This window comes from Marmota flaviventris, chromosome 2 (genome assembly GCF_047511675.1).
Source record: "Marmota flaviventris isolate mMarFla1 chromosome 2, mMarFla1.hap1, whole genome shotgun sequence".
Classification (NCBI taxonomy): Eukaryota; Metazoa; Chordata; class Mammalia; order Rodentia; family Sciuridae; genus Marmota; species Marmota flaviventris.
This window is the reverse complement of record NC_092499.1, coordinates 43,959,007-43,983,355: the sequence shown is the minus strand read 5'-3', so window position 1 is coordinate 43,983,355 and position 24,349 is coordinate 43,959,007. Positions and strand designations below refer to the sequence as shown.

Sequence of the window (24,349 nt, the reverse complement as noted above, 5' to 3'; positions counted from 1 at the left end):
CCTACAATATTTGTCAGGGTTTTTAACTTTGTCAATCAAAATTATCTATATCTGTTGTAGTCACAAAGAAAATTATTGCTACCAAGCTAAAGACAGCTTCTCACAGATACATAAAGCAGTCAGTATAATCTGTTCTAATAGATCATTTCTCTTTAGTTGATGGAACACATCAAGAACTTGATGAAGTCAGTCTACTTACTGCTATCACAGTATTTATTTTGTCTACCAGTCCAGAAGTAACTACCATCCCATGCCTTCAGAGGAGCTGCATTGAGAAATTTAAGGCTGCTCTTGAGATAAAAGATCCTATGGTAAGTGTCTTAGTAGAGAGATGTTTGTAAGGCTTTTACAAAACCTTTCTTTGTGATTTTTTGGCTTCCAAGTATCAGACAACAGTTTTTTATTTTTAGATTTGATATTAATGCCTGTTCTTGGAAAACAAAGCCAAATAATACTGGTCTTTATTCCTCTACCCTAAGGGGGAGAAAGTGAGAAAATTATAAAAAAGCAAAATTTGAAATGAGGGCATTTTAAAATTGATGTCACTCTAGAAATTTTATTGATATAAAAATTTTATTGGGACTGGGGATATAGCTCAGTTGGTAGAGTGCCTGCCTCACATGCCCAAGGCCTTGGGTTCAATTCCCAGCACCACACACACACACACACACACAGATAGATGGATGGATGGATGGATGGATGGATAGATAGATAGATAGATAGATAGATAGATAGAGCTATAGAATAAGAGGCTTTTATAAGATATTTTGTGGCTTATAGTAGATTTCCTTTTTAAAAAAGAGAGACTCTAGCATATGCTTTTAGGATTTTGATTGTGAAATAATAATTGTTGCAGAAACAGTAAAACAAATTGATTCCATTCCTTTATGGCCATTTCATTTGCTAGATTAATTTTCCTTTTCCTTTATGTGCTACAAAAGTGTTTGTAGGGCTGGGGATATAGCTCAGTTGATACAGTGCTTGCCTTACATGCACAAGGCCCTGGGTTCGATCCCCAGCACCAAAAAAAGAAAGAAAGAGTTGTAGTCCATACCCAAAAAGTACATTTATTCCCAAAGACATAGGAACCAAATTATCTCTCACTAAAAAATGACTTATATATCTGATGTATAGTCATTTCTTCTTGTTCTGTCCGATTTGTTGCTGCTGCCTGCAGGAGCTTTGTGTAGCCATCTCCAAGAGGTGGTTCTGACATGTGATGACACATAATTAGTACAGTTTAGTCAGGGTTCCTTAAAGCCTTCAGACCATGACATTTGTACATCCAATGTATGTGATTTGTTTTTGGTCTATTCTTATTGTACTTTATGGAGAGTAAATTTTTTAAAATGAGCAAGAAAATGGGAACTAGAGAAAAGAAGAAAAAGTAACCACTCATAGTTATCCTCCCCTACCGCTTCTCACTCCACATTGTTACAGCTCTTCTTAGCATCAGGTTTGAACACTGTTATCAAAAACTTGGTCCTTGTTCTCATGCCAATCCAATAACGAGGACATGTTTTTGAGAAAAAGGAAAAAGAAGGTTTTGTTTTTTAAATGATTTTTTAAAATACACACACATATATATATATATATACATATATATATTTAGGTGTTGATGGACCTTTATTTTATTCATTTATTTATATGCAGTGTTGAGAATCGAACTCAGTGCCTCACACCTGCTAGGCTAACACACTACCACTTAGTCACACTCCCAGCCCAAAAAAAAGAAATTTATTGCTTTGCTGGCAGAGACACAGGTGACTCCTGTCCCAGAGGCTGTGATTCTACCCACCATGGGGAACAGGGAGTTTTTAAAGAGGTGATTCAAAGGCTACATTCCATACATTCTCTATTGGAGTTATAATTCACTTCTTCATTTGGGAGATAATCATTTCTGAGATCTTCTGGTGCCATTCCCTAGTCTGCATTACTTCATACCTGTGACGGGTATGTGCTCAAGCACAGATTACTCTGCCTGGGATGGGGAAGAAAGGTAATCCTGTTTCCCCTGAGATTAAGGAGGGGGAGAGATTAGGGAGGAGCACAAAGAGAGGAAGAGAAAGAAATATTTTCTTTTGAAAATAAATTATAGGGTTGGGATGGTAGCTCTGTGGCAGAGCACTTGGCCTAGCATGTGTGAGGCACTGGGTTTGATTCTCAGCACCACAAATAAATAAACAAAATAAAAATCTATCAACAACTAAAAAATGTATATATATATATTTTTTTTAAAAAATTGCAGTAGCAAAGCAGCAAGGGCTGTGTTCAAAGCATAAAAGTGGACCACTGTTACTATACTAGCTTTGCACAGTGGCAGTATTGTAGCCAAATGAGGTTTATTTAAGGTGTGATTATTGCTAATTAAAAACTCTCCCCAAATTTCAATATCTGTTAATACTTGGACTTCCAAAATTAAAAGTAAATTAGAAATAAATTTAAATACTTCTGCAACTTTAATTTCAAGGAGTTTTTTTTTTTTTCTTTTATTGGTGCATTATAATTATACACAATAGTGGAATTCATTTTAAGTACCAGGAGTCTTCAGAGATTTGTTTGTTTGTGTTAGGGACTTTTCTAAAATTTACAATTTATATTTTTCTTGTCTCTTTCCTCATTAGGTACAAGTCAAGACCTATCAGCTCCTCCATTCCATTTTTCAGTATCCAAATCCAGCTGTTTCCTACCCATACATTTATTCTTTAGCATCCTCTATTGTGGAAAAACTACAGGAAATAGACAAGAGAAAACCTGAAGATACTACTGAGCTTCAGATTTTTCAAGAAGGAATAAAGGTCTTGGAATCATTGATTATCATTGCTGAAGAACAGCATCGTAAGTGCCAGCATTCTAATATTTCAGAATTCCTCTAAAGTCAGAATTTCAATGTTATTTAAATTATAAAACATTCAGTTAGTCACATTAAGACAGGTGTTATATTAATCCCAGGTATTAATATTTTAGTAGTGATTTGGGAGAAGAGATGAGAAAAATTGTTTTCCTCCCTGCAAGAAAAATGTGGGAAGATCAAGTCCTTTTGCCACCTTGTACAATGAACATTTTTGTTTTCTGAACTTCTTTGTTTATTTTTTAGGCTCTCAGCTGGTGGCCTGCCTTCTGCCCATTCTCATTTCCTTCCTTTTGGATGAGAATGCCCTGGGATCAGCAACTTCAATAATGAGAAATCTACATGACTTTGCTTTGCAAAATCTCATGCAGATTGGGCCTCAGTATTCATCAGTTTTTAAAAACGTAATGGCTTCTTCTCCAGCCCTGAAAGCCCGCCTTGAGGCCGCTATTAAGGGCAATCAAGAAAGTATCAAAGTCAAGTTACCATCATCTAAACATACTAAGAACCCTGGAAATAATTCAAGCATCCAATTAAAGACCAATTTTCTCTGATGTTAATTGTTTTTGAAACAGTAAGCACCTTAATCTAATACTTGATTATTTCCTTTCCTTTGGGGACAAAAGTGAAATTTTAGACACAAGTGCACTTGGAGATCTAGTGGATTGTTTTAACTTAAATAGCTGTGACTTTGCAAAGTGACAGCAAACTTAACAATTTTTGTGGTTGTTTTTGTTTGTCTGTTTTTCCATTTCATAAGTGAGTAGAATTGTTATAATTCTTGCCAGGAATTTCAAAAAAGTGCTAAAAAGGGGCTAGGGATATGGCTCACCTGGCATACATGAGGCACTGGGTTCGATCCTCAGTACCACATAAAAATAAAATAAAGATATTGTGTCCAACTAAAGCTAAAAAATAAATATTAAAAAAAAGTGCTAAAGACCTAAACAGTCCACTGCTTCAAAAATGAAATGAATTTCTTCTGTCAATCCATATACATGTGTTATGCTTAATTCTTGACAGATATAGATTCACTCTACTATAAATTATCTGTACTTATATTGTATCCCAGTTGCTAATTGAAAATTCTGCTTTATTCAGTAATAGTATTAAACTTTATTGGATTTGTCCAGGAAGATGAATGACTAAAGAGCTATTTAGAAATTTGTTTTTCAATTATCCGATATATAATGATACAAATTAATTATAGCCCCAAAGTGTGACATAAGATCTGGTATCTACAAATATCAGGATCTCACATATTTTGGGTTAATGTTTATTGCATTCACAAAATGAAAGCTTTACTCATTTTAAATAGAATAGGGCCTGTCCACTGCACTATTTCTCACATGTATTTTCTGTGACCTTTGTTCCTAACAGTTTTTTTCATTTTCATTTTTGGCAAATGTTTATATTGATGAGTTTAATAAAGACTCTTATCTATATTATCTATATTATTATTAGATCAATTATGGGTTTATATAAATGCCAAATTTAGTACAACAAATTTAGATCATCAGTGAATACAAGTATGTTTTTTTAACATGAAACATATTTTAATACAGAAAGTAAACTAATGATAAAGTATTGGTTGAAAAATATTTTTTAACTCTGTTCATGATAATTGATTCTCCTTCCACTTCACTGTTATTATACTGTGTGAATCAAACACTATGTCAAATAAAGCATTTCCCTGTTAAAAATTACAATCTGAAGTGATAGAGGCATGTGCAGAATTGAGAAACACTTTGATTCAAGGAAGAACAATGTGTGATGTACTCTATTTTATTATGTTTGTATATAAATACTCTTGTAAATTGTTCAGAATGGAAAAGATTTGACAAATTCTAACACTACAAACAATTTTTCTAAATTACATAAATAAAGCTACTTTTCTTTATACTTCTTGTATTTTAAATTATTTCATTCAGAAAAGATAACTATTTAATCTTACAGATTCCAGAAAAAAGTCAATACTACTGTTGCTGAAAGCTCCGTCCTTGTGCCCAATGCCAATCCAATAAGGAGGACACAGTTTTGAGAAAAAGGAAAAAGAAGGTTTATTGCTTTACTAGCAAAGGAGAAACATAGGGGACTCCTGTCCCAAAGGCTTTAATTCTGCCCATCAACAGGAACAGGGGACTTTTAAAGAGGTGATTCATAGGCTACATTCCACAAGTTGTAATTCACTTGTCAGTTTGGGAGATAGTCATTTCTGCGATCTTCTGGTACCATCCCCAAAGTCTGGATTACTTCGTTCCTGTAGTGGATGTGAACTCAGGGACTGATAAATCTGCCTAGGATAGGGGAGAAAGCTAATCCTATTTCCTCTGAGATTAGGGAGAAGGAGAGATTAGGGAGGAACAGGGAGAAAGGAAGAGAAAGAAACATATCCAGTTTAAAAATAAGTTGCAGTGGCAGAGCACCAAGGGTTATATTCAAAGCATAAAGTGGACCATTGTTACACTACAAAGTAAATAAGATCCCTTTATAATTTGGCCTTTTTTCTCAGAAGAGCCCTTTGGAGTATTCTTTGCAATTGTAACAGATTTGTTAATAGAGTATTGAAGTTAAATTTTACTTCTATAAAGTAAACCACCATCAACTCAAAGGAAACATTAATACACTTAAAATAATATACATATAAGCGCTATAAATGGGTTACAGAGCTCAACAGAAGAAAACTGGGGCTTCCAAGGTGAACTTCATGGAAAGAGTTCCATGATATAGGCTGAGAAAATAACACTTGATGGAATAGATGCATAATAACCCAGGAATTTTTGTAATAATTTTGAAGGGAAGAATTCCCTTTATCCTTTTATTATAAATAGATTTGCATTATAAGGAAAGAAATTTAACTTTCAAACTAATCAACTGACAATATGTGAACTGTAGATGCCACAAAAATATGAAGTTAAACTGTTGAATCATGTCTGACAGTTTAAAGATTCATTACCTTGCACGGGCCACAGTCCTGAGTCCCCAGAGCTCATTAATATTCATAACTGTAAAATCAGGGTAATTACATATAGTGCATCTTCTCCATCAATTGAATGTACTTTCCCTTTTACAAATAAGCTTGCTACCCTTACAAGACCTCAATTTATCAAGAGAAATTTATCTCCGTGTGCACTAGAAATAAAGTTACCCAACTGCTGGCTGAATGGCAGTTGTCAGCTAGTTAGTGAATTGTGCCCATGTTGATTTCTCAACTTTTTACCAATCTATTTAGCTATGTCTGGACTTTCTAACTTTGAGGAAATGGGAAATTTTGTGTTGAGATTAATAGAGCTGAACTATATCCAGCACAGACCACAAACAGTCCCATATTGTTCAAATTCAAAGACATTAGCTTCTTTTTATTGCATTTTTCTTGTTTAGTACTCCTGTGCCATTTCATTGAGGGATTATAAAATGATTCCCCAAGGTTACTTATGGAAAATTTTTATTGATAGTCATTCTTATTATATTCTTAGATTACTCTTAAAGTAGGCAGTGTATTATTTTAAAAATAAACTTAGGGGCTGGGGTTATAGCTCAGTGGTAGAGCACTTGCCTAGCATGTGTGAGGCACTGGGTTCGAGTCTCAGCACCACATACAAATAAATAAAATAAAGCTCCATCAACAACTAAAAAAAATATAAAATAAAAAAGCTTATTTTGGGGTTGGGGTTGTGGCTCAGTGGTAGAGCACTCGCCTAGCATGTGTGTGGCCCTGGGTTTGATCTTAAGCACCACATAAAAATAAATAAAGGTATTGTGTCCAACTACAACTAAAAAATATTTTTTAAAAAATTAAAAAGGATTCTATTTTAAGAATCCTATATTTTTAAAAAATATTTTAGTTGTTGATGGATCTTTATTTATATGCAAATTTATTTATATGAGAATTTAACTCAGTACCTCACACATGCTAGTGTAGTGCTCTACCACTGAGCTATAACCCCAGCCCCAAGAATCCTATATTTTTAAGAAAATAAGAGATCATTGCTACCAGTCAAAAACCGATATCAAGATGGGCACAATGGCACACACCTATAATCCCAGTGGTTTAGGAGGCTGAAGTAGGAGGATTGCAGGTTCAAGGTTGACCTCAGCAATTTACCGAGGCCCTAAGCAACAACTTAGCAAGACCCTATCTCAAAATTTTAAAAGGCTGGGGATGTGGCTCAGTGGGTTAAGTGCCCCTGGATTCAATTCCTAGTATCAAAACAACAACAATATTGAACAAAGTATGGTAGTACATACCCATAATCCTGGCTACTGGAGAGGCTGAGGCAGGAGGATTGCAAATTCAAGGCCAGCCTCAGCAATTTATTGAGACCCTGTCTCAAAATAAAAAACAAGCTGGGGAGCTGGGGCCATAGCTCAGTAGTAGAGCACCTGCCTTGCACGTGTGAGGCATTGGGTTCAATCCTCAGCACCACATAAAAATAAATAAAGATAACTGTGTCCATCTACAACAACAACAAAAAAAAAACAAGCTAGGAAGCTGGGCGCCGTGGAGCATACTTGTAATCTCAGCAGTTCAGGAGGCTGAGGCAGGAGGATCACGAGTTCAAAGCCAGCCTCAGCAACAGCGAGGTACTCAAGCAACTCAGTGAGACCCTGTCTCTGAATAAAATACAAAATAGGGCTGGGGATGGGGCTCAGTGGTCAAGTGCCCCTGAGTTCAATCCCCAGTACAAAAAAAAAAAAGACTAGTGATGTGACAGAGTGATAGAGCATCCCTAGGTTCAATCCCTAGTACAAAGGTTGGGGGGGGGTGGATATTGACAGTGTTTTGCTTAACAAGATCAAAATTTTAAATCTTTTTTCTGAAAAAATATCTACAGGCAAAAATATCTTTATAAGCAGAAATTTTATATAGACAGACATATAAACACATATACACTTGCCAGAAATATCAGACTACTTTATAAAATATTCCCAAAAGAATAAAACAAGAAATTTTTAAAAGCAGTTTTAAGTATGCCAGGGACCCTGCAGGAACAGGTTTGTTAATGCAATTGTTGGAGGAAGTACCAGTGTCTGAGAGGAAAATGTGTACAGCCAAAACTGAGGCTCTCAGGTAAACAATGAGACCTACGAACCCCAATATTTCTGTGTGGATACTTGTTTCTGATCTTGGTTAAGGAAGTTTGGGCCTGCTTTTATAATCGGGATCTTGGAGCGCTGGAGCACTTAACCACTCCCTGAATTGCCAGGGCAACTGCCCTTCCCACATCCTTTCTGCCCTAGTGGTGTCAAGTACTAGCTAGACACACATCATCTAGGCCTTTGTTTAAACACAAAAGCTACTTAAAAATAGGTTTTCTAAATTATAAAATCGCTTTTCTTTCAGTGGTCAACAGACTCATTGTGAGTCAACACCCAATGAGAGGTGGTGAGACATGCACTTCCTAGTCTCTAGTCAGCTGTATTGTTACTGATGTTTGCTAAGGTTTTCATTCCATATGCCTCTTTCCAATCACAATGTCACCACTCTGATTTCTCAACATTGTGAAAAAACTTTTTTGTAGAACCAGGGGTGGGTGGGTATGCCTATAATCCCAGCAACTCTGGAGACTGAGGCAGGAAGATCATAAGTCAAGGCCAGCCTCAGCAATGGACCCTAGGCACTAACTTAGGACCTGTCTCAAAATATAAAACAAAAAGGGCTGGGGATGTGGAACATTGGTTAAGCACCCCTGGGATTAGTTACATCCTCAATGGACTTTTCTCAAAATAAAATCACTTTCACAGGTCCTAGGACTTGGATATATCTTTGGGGGACCAGCATCCAAAAACTAGAATGCTCTAAAATCCAAACTCAGCATTGCAATGAATACACCAATATTTCTTATTCACTTATATCATTTATGTTCATTACTCAAGCATATTTCAACTGAGCTGTTCAAGAATTCAGTTACAAGCCAAGATAACTGGATAGTCAAAAGTTGGACCCTTATTTCACACCATGTACAAAAGTTAAAATAGATTAAATACCTAAATGTAAACTTAAATTATAAAGCTCAGAGAGGAAAACAGATGTAACCTCTATGACTTTGGATATGACCAAAAGAAAAAAAAAATGTCAATAAATTGTGGAGGACCAGAAGGTAATGTAGAGGAACTAGGCAGCATCCCCCAACCCCTCCACAGCACAGAAAGGAAGTAGCAAAAGAATAGCTGGTCAGAGAGGAATCTGCATGAGATGGACATGGCACAATTGAGGTGATCACTCACTGTGTGCTTCTAATTATGTTATCTTGAAGGTGTAAATTTACACACATGGTGATAATGTTTATGAATTATTACTATTATTATTATTTATTTTATTTGTTTATTTTTATGTGGTGCTGGGGATCGTGCTTCGCAAGCACTCTACCACCGAGCCACAACCCTGGCCTATTATTATTATTATTATTATTATGTTTTTGGTACCAGGAATTGAACCCAGAGGCACTTAACCACAGAGTCACATGCCCAGCCCTTTTATTTATTTATTTATTTATTTTATTTCGAGACAAGTTCTCACTAAGTTGCCTAGGGTCTTGCTAAATTGCTGAGGCTGGCTTTGAATTTCCAATCCTCCCGCCTCAGCCTCCTGAGCAGCTGGGATTATAGGCCTGCACCACCATGCCTGGCTAATAATAAAGTTTTCAAAAAAGAAAAAGGAAAGGCAATTACCCCTGGGTTTGAACCCCAGTACCAGGCCAAAACAAAGAAAAAGAAAAAAGACAACCACAAGTGTTGGGTAGGATGTGGAGAAATCAGAACCTTTGTATATTGCTGTAAAAATTTAACTGTGCAGTTGCTTTGGAAAACAGTTTCTCAAAAGTTAAAAGTTAAACATAATTATTATATGATTCAGCAATTCTACTCCTAGGTTTGAAAGAACTAAAAGCATTCACACAAAAACTTAAGTATGGGTATTTATAGTAGCATTATTCATAATAGCCAAGATATAGAAACAATCCTAACATCCATCAACTGATGAATATGTAAATAAAATGTGCTGGGTGTGGTGGTATGCACCTGTAATTTCAGTGACTCTGGAAGCTGAGGTAAGAGGATTATAAATCTGAGGCCAGCCTCAGCAATTTAGGGAGACCCTGTCTCAGAAAATTTTAGAAAGGGCTTGGCATGTAGCTCAGGGGTAGCACTTGCCTAACATACATGAGGCCCTGCATTTGAGCCGCAGCACTAAGAAAAAGAATGTAACTGCTAATAAATATAGGACTTCCTTTTGGAATAAAGAAAATATACTGGATTAAATGGTGCTGATTGCACAATTTTGTGAATATAACAAAGTTAGTGAGTAGTACACCTTAGTTTTTGTTTTTTTTTTAACAGAGGTCTTTTATGGAATCATAAAAGTATCACAAGTTGGTTTTATAATCCAGGATATTGTTTGTATAGCTGGACAATTAGGGGGCTTTTTTGTTTGTTTGTTTTTTACTTGTTTTTCTTTAATGCTGGGCATCAAACCCAGGGCTTCATACATGCTAGGACAAGTGCTCTACCACTGAGCTACAGCTCCAAAGTGACTTAGATCCTATTTATCAATTTTTTCAGAGACAAATAGATACTATCCCAAAGTTTTCTGATATTCTTTTATTAACAGTTATGGCTTGCTGAATCAAAGCAGCTGAATTCAAAACAAGTTCTATGTCATTTCTTTCATGGAGTAACACCTTACTGAACTTGAGATCCTGAATGAGCAACACCTAGCCTCATCCAATTCTTGAAGATGTATTTGTCCCTCATGGAATTTCAAAGTCAACAAGAGGCCCAGTCTCCTGAATAACAACTTTGATGGGGAAGTGAGCACACACAGACCTTGTAAGACACCCTTGACCATGTGCTGTGACTACAAGCAGTGTGAATGATAGCCAGTTCCCTTTTTCTTGTCAAGAAAACTAAGTTCCACAATAATATGACTCAAGTCCCTTAAGTCCCTCTGGAGCCTTTCACAATAATTGTCCTTTCAGAGTGATGTCAAATCTGGAATGTTGACAGTCTACTTGCTGAAAATTGTCTTCATCCTTGCCATAGATGCAGGAAAGGTGAATGGTACATATTTTTTTTTTGAATGGTATACTTTAAGGATTAATTTATGGCATGTAAATTTGTTTTGGTTTGAATTATATCTCCCAAAAAGAACAGGTTGAAGTCCTAACCCCCAGGACCTCAGAATGTGATCTTATTTGAAATAGTATTAGGTAGGAGTTCAGGGAGATCAACATAGCTGAGGCAGAGTACCAGAAAAATGCTGTCTGAGGACAAGACAGGAAGATGAGCCATCATGTCCCTGTTTATAATAAGTCCCATTACTATGACAACTCCCACCACTGAGGACTTACTGCTCATGATAACTCCTGCCACAGTTTCAGTATTTTAAAATAACTAATGGGAGCAAATGGGATAAGGTCTTTATTCAGGTCTGTAGGGGGAAGAGAACACCACAGCTCAGCATGTAAGACAAGAAATTCCAGACCTTGGGCCTTGAGCTTATCTCACTCGGCCTACTCTACTCTACCTTACAGAGTGCTTCTTTCACCTCCACCATCAATAAATCTGTACTTTAATCAGGGCACAGTGGAGTATGCCTGTAATTCCAGTGGCTGGGGTGGATGAGGCAGGGGATCGCAAGTTCAGAGCCAGCCTCAGCAAAAGTGAGGCACCAAGCAACTCTGTGAGACCCTGTATCTAAATAAAATACAAAATAGGGCTGGGGATGTGGCTCAGTGGTCGAGTACCCTTGAGTTCAATTTTCCCACCCTCCACTAAAAAGAAACAAAAAAGTTCTGATTCAGCACAACTGACATAAGCTCCAACAATTTGCATTTTTTCCCAACCTTCGTTTCCCATCCCCCTTGCTTCCAATGGGTGGCCATGAGTCCGTTCTTTAAGAACCATTCTCAAGTCAATCCAAAGCAGAACAGCTATGAGGCTGTGTGACCACTGCCTCCAGTAACACTGTGACAGGTATTTGAAAAGTAGGTCAACTCAGCCTCTGCTCCCCTGCATTTCTGGAGATTAGTCAGAAGATCTGGTAACCTGTCTCTGGTCACTAGCAGGAAAAGGTGTGGTAGATAGAAGAGGAGGTACCTGGCTTCCATCTGGAGAGTGACACCCATCTTAATGAGTGTCAAAACACCTTAGTCACTTATATTTTGTTTATGGCTGCCTTTCCAAGTGCCATTTCCTTAGGCTCCATCTCAAATAGAAGACATTAAATGCCAAAACACTACCCTACAAAAGGAGTTGCCAAAGCTTGCCACAGTAAATAAGATTGTTGCTGGACCCTTGTTCCCAATAGCCATTTCTCCAGTTTTGATCTTCAGTAAGTCACGTATCCCTATGCCTACCTGTTCCCTTATGTGTATCGTCCTATCCATGAGAAGATTGCTTGCAACATGGAAGAGAACACAAGAGTGTCAATCTAAGTGATCATAAGGATCTATGCATAACACACTAATGATTCCTAGCAATTTGTGCAACTTTATGATTAATTCAGTATCTAGGAGAGAATATTGGCAAGGCAAAAAGGGCAAATCTCAGATCTAGAAAGATAAAGAGTACCACTTGGAGCTCGGTTCTTTTGAAGACCATGAAAAACTTATGACTATGAATATCAGATGATATCATTTTTCACTAAATGGTCGTTACCACATGGAGAGCTGTATCTCCAGGATTACCTTTCCTTCCTTGTCAGAGGAACTAGAATGCCCTCCTTTCTACCATGTTTTTCCTGAGAACAGGAAAGTAATACTTCCTTCTCTTTGGTGTTTATACCCCATACCACATTCCTGTTACAATGTTGTTCAGTCAACCTGCACACATTGGTCTCTTCATCTTTCATAATCCTTCTGTTTACTCAACCACTTCTGTTATTACTCACTAAGCTTTCTGCCCCTTTCTTCACACTGTTCCATTCAGAGTCTAGAAGTAGAGACCTGATTTCACCACTGATTCATGATGACTCTGAGATCCATTGCTAATTAGGAATGATCACATCAGTGAAAAACATATCCTTGAACTCACAGAGCAACCACAATAGAACTGCAAGCACCTATTCTGTGCAAATTAAAGTTCTGTGTAAACTCACTGTGGGAATTAAAGTTCCCGCTTAGAGAATTAAACCCAATACGCAATAGATCTCGATTCTAATCCTAGATTTTCCACTGACAAATTGTGCTAGTTTGGGCAAGTGATCCTCCTGGGCCTTAGGTGCTTCTCTGCCAAAAAGCTGGGTACAAGCCAGGAGCCTGTAATCCCAGCAACTTGGTGGGCTGTGTCCAAAGGATCACTAGTTTAAGGTCAGCCTCAGCAATTTAGGGAGACTCTGTCTCAAATAAAAAATAAAAAGGACTGGGAACATAGCTAATTGGTAAAGTGCCCTTGTTCAATCCTCAGTAATGGGAAGGGGAAAAAAAGAATACTTGGGTACCATGTGACCAACTATTTCATTTTGCCTAGGATGCCTAGTTTTAGCACTGAAAGTTCTGGGTCTCAGGTAATTTCTCAGGACTAAGTAAGCCAGGGAGGCAGATAGCTAGTTCCCCTATTAAACAAGCTGAGATCCTTCCTGATTCTGAAAATTTGGGGTCTAAGTCTCAGGTTTTTTTCAAGATGTGCTGATTGTATACACTACTGGAAAGCGTGGATTAAGTCACGAGGAGGGTGGCTGTATGCAAAGAACTTGGAAGGCATCCTTGCCTCCTGACCTCTGACTCACAGGGTGCTACAGGACCTCATTCCTAACATCTCACAGGAAAACATATCAGCTGAGAATGGTAGACTCAGGCATGAGACATTCTTGGATTTCCCAGTGGAAAAGAAATTTAAAAACAATTGACTAATGAGAAGAATTTGCAGCAAATGTTGAGGCTGCCAGCATTCTTGCAAGTGAGCCATGACCTTTTAAGCTACGTTTACAACTGACAAGCTTCTTGGCCATTGTCCGAATGAAGGCTCCTTTCCCGGTTTAGACTGTATTCAAAACTGGCTTGGCAGTAAGACTTTTAGCATCCTCAGATATAAATTTATTCCAACACAGATCACATGAAATCAGCTTTCTAATAAAGGCCTTAAAAAACAAAAAAGATAAACAGAGACCACTGTCATGCCTGGTGTTGACTATGGAACCTTTTGTCCTATTGTCATGCTGATCAAGAAAAACATTCTCAGATGACTTGAATCAAAGGGGAAAACAGTGAAACACAAGGTCTTCAGCACATTTATCATACTGCAAGGACCTATTAGGCTGCCAGTTGACCCTGAGCTGACTCTGAAAAAGATGCAGCTTGCCACAGATTTATATTTAATTTAGAAGCAAACTTCATAATCACCTTGTGCATTTTCTGTGGGCCTGATTTTTCCTATTTCAATCTCACCTCATAGCATACATTTGGCCCAATTGGCTAATTCTTAGTGATTTCTTTTTCAGCAGCTAGAGCCAAAATGCAACTCCAAATAATTATTGAGCAGTGATAGAATGCTCCTGGAGAAAGTCAAAAGAGCCAGATTAACACAAGCTATTTAAGGAACTAAGTCACAAATCAAAGAACTTCCCTAACTCAGCAAATTAAGAAGCAGTTCTTTAAAGGCTCTTCCCACTTTTGGCCCATCAAAAATGCAGTAAAAAATCAAGTCAAACTGGTTCAAATACACAGTTAAAATCAAGTTAAACTGGTTTAGGAAGTATATCAAATAGTAATATTTTCCAGCCAAGTGTACTCTTCTCTCTTTTCTGTGAGCTCAACTTTGGAAGAATCTAGGCTATTTAAAAAAAAAAAAAAAATATATATATATATATATATATATATATATATATATATATATATATATATTTTTAGTTGTAGATGGACACAATTCATTTATTTATTTATCTTTTTGTGGTACTGAGGATCGAACCCAGGGCTTCAAACATGCTCGGTGAGCCACAAACCCAGCCCCCTAAGGCTATTTTAACAAAGAAAATTTTAAGCCACAAGTTCATGAGTTAATTATCTAGAAACTAATTATGACTCAAATGAAGATTTTCCTGTTTACACATAACCAAGATGTAGAATCATAAATATCCACAGAAGGTATTTTTGGTGATACATGATCAACATGGGAAAGACAGGCTAAAAAAGAAGGCTCCAGGCATGTGACTGAATCCTTCAGTTGAAGGGTGTTCTATGTTACCTAATGAACTGTGAAGAAATTAAGATATGTGTTCCTGTGCTTTGTACACCCAGGCAGGCAGCCAAGGTTCTCATAATTGGCAAGATTGGGCCACCTGCCCTGTCCCCTGGCCTTTGAGTTTGTTCACTTCTCATCTGTGGAGCTGGGGGAGGGGTGGGGAGAATTTCTAACTCCTTTAAACCCTGTCCTGAGTTTCTGACCAGTGGTTAGATGACTCCAAAGGGTTCCAATTGAAGCCTGATTTAGCCCTATGTGTATCAGGATCACCATACCCATGGTTGAGTTTGTGCTGGCCAGATATAAGTCAGCTCTGACCCCCTCAAGGCTGTCCTCTGGGCAACCACTGTGTTCCAGGGACATTTAGCTCTGAAGGTGTACAAACTCTTCCCTATGTTTTCTTCCTGAAAGATGGAGAGTTTGTTGGAGTGTGTGAATTCATGAGAAAGGCTTATTTTTGTCCAGGACCACTTTGTGCTTTTAATAGTAAAGTTATGTTTATTAAACTGAGCTCTGACACTTTATGATACTCGGGGGTTCTGTATGCCACTTCATCCTGGTCTTATGAAGCAGTTGTGTTTCTTTAAGTTGTTCATCCTGAGGTTAGTTTGCACTTCCTAATTTGTTCCCCTCCAAATAGAGGGCACCATTTTGTAAAGAGGGGAAAAAAGCAAGGCTTGTGGCCACAGTGACTGGAGATGAGGAGGTAAGAATCTATTACAACCAAAAAAATGGCATTTGTTCTGAGCCCAAAAGCTAGGAAGAGGGATGTGGTATTCCTGTGGCAAATAAACCTTAGAGCTCTAGGGTCTGGTACCAAAGAATAGTAAATATAAGGAATTGGATCTACACTTTGCCTCCTAAATAGGAACACTTTTTTTTTTTTTTTTAGTGTGATTCCAACATTTCCAGGAAAATCACACATTTTTTTTCTGGTCAGTGATTTGGCCTGTTTGGTCTGAAAGTCCTCCTGTTTCCTCTAGTTGACTAACAAAATTGGAGGTTACTGGAATTGATCGATACGAAGGCAGAGCTTAGCAACTGAACAGCAATAAGACAGACTGTGAAGCTCAGTAGTAGAGTAAATGTGATGCCCTGGCTTCAATACCCAGCACTGAGGCAAAAGGAAGAACACACAGAGAGGATTTCTCCTTCCCAAGAAATCAAGGCTTTTAAAAGTAGAATAGTCCTATAAAGAGAAAGGGAAAGGAACTGAATCCTCCTCTTAGCAGTGTCTCTGGTCCCAAAGTTCAAACTTTCTGAATCTTTTTTATGAAGAAGTAGGTTTAATAGTTTACCTTGACTTAAAGGACTTAGGTTTACTTATTTTATAAAGTTTATTCTAGCTGTGCACTGTGACACATGCCTATGATCTCAGGAAGACCTCAAGTTCAAAACCTCAACTTAGCAAGACCCTGTCTCAAAATAACATATAAAAAGGACTGAAGATGTTGCTCAGTGGGTAAGTGTCCATGGGTTCAATCCCCTCCCCCGTACCCATACTACTACTACTACTATTACTACTACTACTACCACTAATAATAAAGTTTATTCTATATTGACATTGTAGATTGAGTGGACTAACATGTAAAAATGCCCAACATATACTTTAATTGTATTAAAAAGGTTACAATACAGTGTATAACATAATCCTACTTATGATTTTTAAATACGTTATACATATACTTGTATATAATTTTTATATTCATTGAAGCACATATTTCTCTGTGTGTGTGTGTGTGTGTGTGTGTGTGTGTGTGTGTGTATGAGCCCCTGGGTTCAATCCCCAGGGAAAAAAAAAATCCAGAATTGGATCTGAAACTTGACCTTCTGATGGAAATGTTTGACTCCCCATTGGTCATTCAGCTACTGAAGCTTTTGCAAGAAGCATTAGAGTGCTAAGCCCTTCTACTGCTTCTGTATTTGAGTAAATTAGTGTAACCTTCATGTCTGGAAATGAAAACATGTTCATTGTGCTATTATAAACCATCATACATACACCCCATACACAAACTCTTGTTTTTTTGTAGTGCTGGGAATTGAACCCAGGGCCTCGTGCATGCAAGGCAAGCACCTTGCCAAATAAGCTATATCCCCAGCCCCCAAACACAAACTCTTTAATTTAGACGTTTAGATGTTTTTAAGGCACTTCCCATGGGATAACCAAGTGAGAAGATCCTTCTGGATTTGTTTCTTAGAGAAAGGAGGCCAGTCTGGTCCCAAGGTGACTTTAGTGTTTTCTAATTGCCATCTCCCTTCCAGCTAGCCACTGAAAGACTGAGAGAGTCAAAAGGACTGGGGACAGTCCATATTGTTGAGTCCTTTTAAATATATCCTCCTTTTTTTTTTTAAACAGGGAGAGAGAGAATTTTAATATTTATTTATTTTTTTTAGTTTTCGGCGGACACAACATCTTTGTTTGTATGTGGTGCTGAGGATCGAACCCAGGCCGCACGCATGCCAGGCGAGCGTGCTACCGCTTGAGCCACATCCCCAGCCCGTATCCCCCTGTTTCTAAGGCATCATTTTATCAGTTTCCTCTGTCCCTGAATGATGTTTTTACCACGGGTTATTTATATAATGATAACCATTATTTGCATGAAGTGTGCTCATGGTCCCTGGGAACCCTGTTGATTTAAGTGCTATTATCAAGGGAAGAGGCTCACACTCTGTCCCCTAGTTGCCAACAAACACAAGCTCAGAGCCAGGCTCATGACTGAAGAGAGTAGGGACTGGTACCCAGAAAGCTAGGGAGCACAAACCCAGAGCCCATAGCAGGGCCATTGGGTGAGGGAGGAAAGCCCAGAGGAAGCAGTTACCTTTGTCCCCACCTTAGACTCTAGAGGTTATTGGGAAAAGTCTCACAGAGGAAGTGACAAAATCACACACCTGCCCACTGAGCTATGCTAATGAGCCAGGCCCTTGTGTACCAGGCTTGAAGCTGGAAATAGGCCATAGTCCGCCCAACACACCAGCTTTTTTGGATCTATCTTTCAAGGACTCCAGATGATCGTAATCTGTTTTTGAACTGAGCTGTTAACTTGGGTAACAGAAAAAGTAACTGAGATCCTCATCTGAAGGTCTCATATTACTGACTTTATTATTTAAGTCAGGATATCCTGTTCTGCTAAGAGTATGTGTGTGCCTGATCTTATATACACATTGAACAGTCAAAGGAGGAAGTCTCCCCAAAGAGTTTTTCCCTCTGGCCTCCTGACTACACACACATAACACTCCTAAATCTTTTGGATTTTGGACCATAGAATTTAGTACTATGTTTTGTCTTTGTTTTCCTTCTGAAGGAATGACTTTTTTACTATCCTTAGTATACATAGTGTTCTGGGGGAAAAAATATAATAACAGGTAATCCAAAAACAAAGGGCAGTTCAAGAAACCAATCAATCTGAAAAATTCTTTTTTTGTGGGGGTGAAGGAGTACCAGTAATTGAACTCAGGGGCTCTCAACCACTGAACCACATCCCCAGCTCTATTTTGTATTTTAATTAGATATAGGGTCTCACTGAGTTGCTTTGCTGTTGCTGAGGCTGGCTTTGAACTCGTGATCCTCATGCTCAGCCTCCCAAGCCCCTGGGATTATACACTGCTGAAAAATTCTCTTTCCCTGTAAGGAGAGAGGGTGCCATTTCTCAGAGCATTACAGTATCATATTATGCATTCGGTTCTGTAAATTTTTTTCTTTCCATCTCTTTATTTTTTTGCTCTTTTTTAATTTCTTGCCTTTCATTTCCTGGACTCCTCTTTCTTTTGCTTTCATCCTCAGTATTTTGAAAGAGAAAAAAATAGCCTCTATTCTCAGATCAGAGTAACAGCCTCAGAAATAATACATACGTTGACAATTTTTTTTTTTTTTTTTTGGTGCTAAGGATTAAACCCAAGGCCTTGTGCATGCAAGGCAAGCACTCTACCAACTGAGCTATATCCCCAGTCCCTGACAAAAAATATTTTTAACCGTTAAAAACATAGAATCTGACAGATGCTATGGCACATGCCCACAATCACAACAACTAGGGAGGCTGAGGTAGGAGACTCACAAGTTTGAGGCCAGCCCAACATCTTAGACCCTGTTTCAAATAAAAACTAAAAAGGACTGGAGATGTAATTCAGTGGTAAAGGGTCCCTGGGTTCAATCCGTGGTACCAAAAACAAACAAACAAACAACCTTACAGATTCTTAGGACTGGGATTGTAGCTCAGTGGGAGAGCACTTGTTTCTCATGTGCAACGCCCTGGATTCAGTTCCCAACACTGCAAACACACACACACACACACACACAAGACTCTGGACTGCTGGGGTTCATTCCCACCTCTACCAGCACTCCAGCAGCTTTTTACCTTCTATATGTCAAGTTTCCTTAGCTTCAGTGTGGTGGATTGCATACTAATAATATCTCTATTAGATGGGGACATTGAGTAGATTGAGAGCATACTTAAAGCAGTTAACAGAAGTGCTCAATATATTTTAGTTGTTTTCATTTACAAAGAGCTTCTCTTTCAATATCTGCATGTTCTAAAGTACAGTTCTCTTTTAAGTTACCTCCTGTTACTAATATGACTTCTTTCTCCTCTTGTAGGCTTCTTCTTCCTCTTTTCCTTCTTCTTTGATTCCACAGATTCTTCTGCTCCTCTTCCTTCTCTTAAGAATCTACTCTTTTCCCATTTCCTGGGGAAGATACAAGCCCTAAAGAGCATCACAGTCACCCCAGGTCATTGCTGTACTCAGGGTCTCCCAACATCTTCACCCAGCCCAGCTCAGTCTCTCTCCAGCCTTCTTGGCAAGAGGAATGCCATGGTGGATGGCACAGTGCCTCTGCAGCCCCAGAAATGATTTGTCCAAGGGTATGGGATACTTGCTTCTGAGCTCTGAAATAATTACAAGTTTGTGTAATTTTTTTTGTTGTTGTTGTTTAGGTACTGGGATTGAACTCAGGGGCACTGGACCACTGAGCCACATCTCCAGCCCTATTTTGTATTTTATTTAGAGACAGGGTCTCACTGAGTTGCTTAGTGCCTCGCCTTTGCTAAGGCTGACTTTGAACTTGTGATCCTCCTGCCTCAGCCTCCTGACCCACAGGGATTACAGGCATGAGCCACTGTGCCTGTCCAGTTTTTGTTACTTTTTAAGGACTTGAGTCCATGTTCAAGTCACTGGTTTAGGGAAGGGAAGAGGAACATGGTAAGATTAGCAAGGTACAGAGGAAGTACTGTATAAATATTAAATTCATGAATGGTAACCTCAGGAAGAGCAATCAAGGGAGAGGTTGGAGTTTCCTCTGCCAACCAAATGCCAACCAAATGCCCCAAACTTTGCAGTGTAAAATAACAATCATTTATTATAATTCTATCATATGGTTCTAGGGCTTGACTGAGTTTCTCACTTGGGTTTTCTCAAGCAGTTGAGATGATCACTGGGACTACAGTTGTCTTCAAGATTTCTCTCATGTTTGGTGACTGATAGGGTCAGTATTGGCTGTAAAGACCTCTGCAGGGGCTGTTGTAAGAATAAAAACACATGTCTCTTCATGTGGCCTGGGCTTCCTCACAGCATGGTGGCTGAACTCTAAGGGTGAATGTCCCCAGGGACAACCATGCAGAAGACATATTGCCTTTTCTGACTTAGTCTTAGAAGTTACACACCATCACTCAAAATTCTCATTTCCATGGAGGTAAATCAGTAAGGTCTGCCCATATTATAGGAAACAAGGATTAGAATCTACTTTTGATGGGATGATTGTCAAACTATTTGATTTATAGCCATATTTAAAAAAACACACAATATGGGGCTGGGGATGTGGCTCAAGTGGTAGCGCGCTCGCCTGGCGTGCGTGCGGCCCGGGTTCGATCCTCAGCACCACATACAAACAAAGATGTTGTGTCCGCCTAAAACTAAAATAAATTAAAAAAAAAAAAAAAAAAAACCACACAATAATTTTCTAAGTTCTGGATTGCCATGGAATGGGGTGTACCAGCTAGGGGGGTTTCTATAATTAAAGGAATACCAGGCAGGGAGCATACTGACACCATTAGATAGGCTGCATTTTAATCCTGTGTTCGTAAGAGCTTTTAAAATTTTCTTTCTTTGCAGTACTGGGGATTTAACTTAGGTCCTCAAGCATGCAAAGCACACACTCTACCTCTAAACCATTTCCCTGGCTCTTTCCACAGATTCTGATTACTTCTCAGAGCATTCCAAGCCAACACTTCTCAGATCATTAGCCTTCCTTTTGGATACTAACATTTACCATTTTCCATTCAACATACATTCTCTCTCTCTCTCTCTCTCTCTCTCTCTCTCTCTCCCATTTTCCATTCAACATACATTCATTCTCTCTCTCTCTCTTTCTCTCTCTCTCTCTCTCTTTGAACCCAGGGGCACTTAACCACTGAACCACATCCCCAGCCCTTTTATGTTTTATTCTGAGACAGGGACTCGATAAATTGCTTAGGGTCTTACTAAGTTGCTGAGGCTGGTTTTGAACTCAAAATCCTCCTGCCTTGGCCTCCAGAATAGCTGGGATTACAGGTATGCGTGACAGCCTGGCTACCATCTCTTTTCTAGGGACTTTTCCAACCAAAAGAATTCAGGATCTGTTAGGTAATTTCTTGCCATGGATAGAAAAACTCAAAAATAACTGGGCAAATACAGGCCTGCCAAATGCCTGCCTTGTTTTCTCTCTCAGATCCTATGATCTAAGTAGCTAGTAGGTAGATGGATACAAAGAAAGGGAAATCACCTATACTAAGTCACACATAGAGTATACCAGCTAAGAGCACAAGATTTCAAAGGGCCATTTTTTGTTTGTTTTTGGCATTTTGTTTTGTCTTTGTGGTGTTGGGAATGGAATGCAGGGTCTTGTGCAAGTGTGGCAAGTGTCCATAATACTGAGCTACATCCCCAATCCTCAAAATGCTAGTTTTAATCCTGACTCAGTTACCTACTAGCAGTATGCTAAAGGAAATCATCTCTCATCTAAGGTTCCCATCTATAAAAATGATAAAATATCTGCCTCATAGGGTTGTCAAGGATTAAACAAGATAATATGTGCAGAGTTACTAAATTTAGGACTACAAACTTAGTTTTAAGAAGTAACTTTTTTTTCCATAGGGATTAAACTCAGGGGCACTTTACCACCTTAAATTTTGAGACTCAGTCTCTTGCAAAGTTGCTGAAGCTGGCCTTGAACTTTTATTTTTATTTATTTATTTTGGCCTTGAACTTTTGATCTTCTGTCTCAGCCTCTGAAGTTGCTAGGATCGTAGGCATGCACCACTGCACCCAGAGAAATAATATTTTTAAAAATTTATATCTGAGGGGCTGGGATTGTGGCTCAGCAGTAGAGCGCTTGCCTAGCACGGGCAGGACCCAGATTCGATCCTCAGCACCACATAAAAATAAAGGTATTGTGCTGTGTCCATCTACACCTAAAAAATAAATATTTAAAAAAATTATATCTGAGCCAGGACTGGGGGTGAATGCCTGTAATCCCAGCAGCTTGGGAAGCTGAAGCAGAAAGATTTCAAGTTCAAAGCCAGCCTCAGCAACTTAGTAAGGCCCTAAGCAGCTCAGCGAGACCCTGATTCTAAATGAACACACACACACATACACACACACAAAAAAAAAAAAAAAAAAAACAAGCCAAAAAACAAACAAAAACAAAAACAAAACCAACAAAAGTCAAGGATGTGGCTCGGTGGCTAAATGCCCCTGGGTTCAATAATCCCTGGTACCAAAAAAAAAAAAAATCTGAATTTAATATCAGTACATTTCCCCTACTAACTTAGGTGGGTAAGCCCAAATTCTAAACACCCTTGAGTTACTGGTCACTCAGCACTCCCATGTGTTTGCATGTGAATAAACTCATCTCTTTCTTAGAAATCTGTCTGTCAGCTTAATTCATAGTCCCCAGAAGCCGAACCTAAAAAGAGTAAAGTTTTTCCTCACCTACAATAGCAAGACAAGGAAAGAGCTTAATACACAACCTTCCAGGTTTCCTGCCATCCCTGAAACTGGAGGATTATCAGGTTGAAAGTTCATAACTTTTATTTATTTACTTTTTTATGTGGTGGTGAGGATTGAACCCAGTGCCTCATGTATGCTAGGCAACCTCTGCTTTACCTCTGAGCTACAACCCCAGCCCTGAAAGTTCATAACCAAGAAACAACTATAAAGAATATGAAGCTAGGGCTGGGGATGTGGCTCAAGCGGTAGGGCGCTCGCCTGGCATGTGTGTGGCCAGGGTTCCATCCTCAGCACCACATACAAACAAAGATGTTGCGTCCGCCGAAAACTAAAAAATAAATTTAAATTAAAAAAAAAAAATAGAATATGAAGCTGGGTTCAGTGATGCATGACTGTAATCCCAGCGACTTTGGAGGCTGAGGCAGGAGGATAGTAAATTCAAAGCCAGCCTCAGCAATTTAGCAAAGCCCTAAGCAACTTAGCAAGACCCTGTCTCAAAATTTTAAAAAGGGGCTGGGGTTGTTCCTCAAGAGTTAAGCACCCTGGGTTCAATACCATGGTACCAAAAGAAAAAAAAAGTAAAGAAATTTCCAAGAGCCATTTTTTTAATGCCAATTGTGACAATATCAGAAATAGGTAATTTAATTAGTAGAAACTAATAAAACGAAAAGATGAAAAAAATAAGTTTTGATGGGGCCAAAAGTGTTCAGACATTTTTTTATTTCAGATTTCCAAAGACAAGTTGGAGGTGGTCTGGAACAACCAGGTTGCCAATTTTATATTTTGACAAGTAACTTTTTTTTTTTTTTAAGATGGACACAATATCTCTACTTCTTAATTTATTTTTTAAAGAGAGAGAATTTTTTTAATATTTATTTTTTAGTTTTTGGTGGACACAACATCTTTATTTTATTTTTATGTGGTGCTGAGGATCGAATCCAGTGCCTCATGTGTGTGAGGAAAGCACTCTACTGCTGAGCTATAACCCCAGCCCCTGACAAATAATTTTTTAAAAAACATAGCATTTGGGACTGGGATTGTGGCTCAGCAGTAGAAAGCTTGCCTAGCACAGAGGGGCCCTAGATTCGATCCCAGCACCACATAAAATAAATGAATGGAATAAAGGCATTGTGTCCAACTACAGCTAAAAAAATAAATATTAAAAAAAATACCATTTCTAGGGGCTGGGGATGTAGCTCAGTTGGTATAGTGCTTGCCTCACATGCATAAGGCCCTGGGTTCAATCTCTAGCACTAAAAACAAACAAACAAAAAAACAACCAAAAATTCTCATGCCATTTTTTAAAAATATTTATTTGTTTGTTTGTTTTAGGTGGACACAGTA

General features: G+C 38.5%; 1 protein-coding gene, 1 long non-coding RNA gene and 1 pseudogene across 10 annotated transcripts in view; 2 read left to right on the top strand and 1 right to left on the bottom strand.

Annotated features, from left to right (window-relative positions):
* The window catches only part of Heatr5a (HEAT repeat containing 5A), a 121,091-nt gene extending 116,340 nt beyond the window's left edge, over nt 1–4,751 (top strand). For 8 of the 9 annotated variants that reach the window (XM_027929835.3, XM_071607817.1, XM_071607818.1 and 5 more), the window contains 3 exons: nt 157–311; nt 2,625–2,838; nt 3,098–4,751. In XM_027929835.3, the coding sequence (XP_027785636.1) occupies nt 157–311; nt 2,625–2,838; nt 3,098–3,405 (677 nt within the window). In that variant the 3' untranslated portion in view covers nt 3,406–4,751. Of the gene's footprint in view, nt 1–156; nt 312–2,624; nt 2,839–3,097 lie in introns of those variants that run through there. The other variant, XM_071607819.1, reaches the window with a different exon arrangement.
* LOC114088250 (uncharacterized) overlaps nt 1–24,349 on the bottom strand; it is a 114,260-nt gene that overhangs the window by 65,004 nt on the left and 24,907 nt on the right. The window lies entirely within an intron of this gene.
* LOC114088290 (U4 spliceosomal RNA) lies at nt 2,306–2,423 on the top strand (annotated as a pseudogene).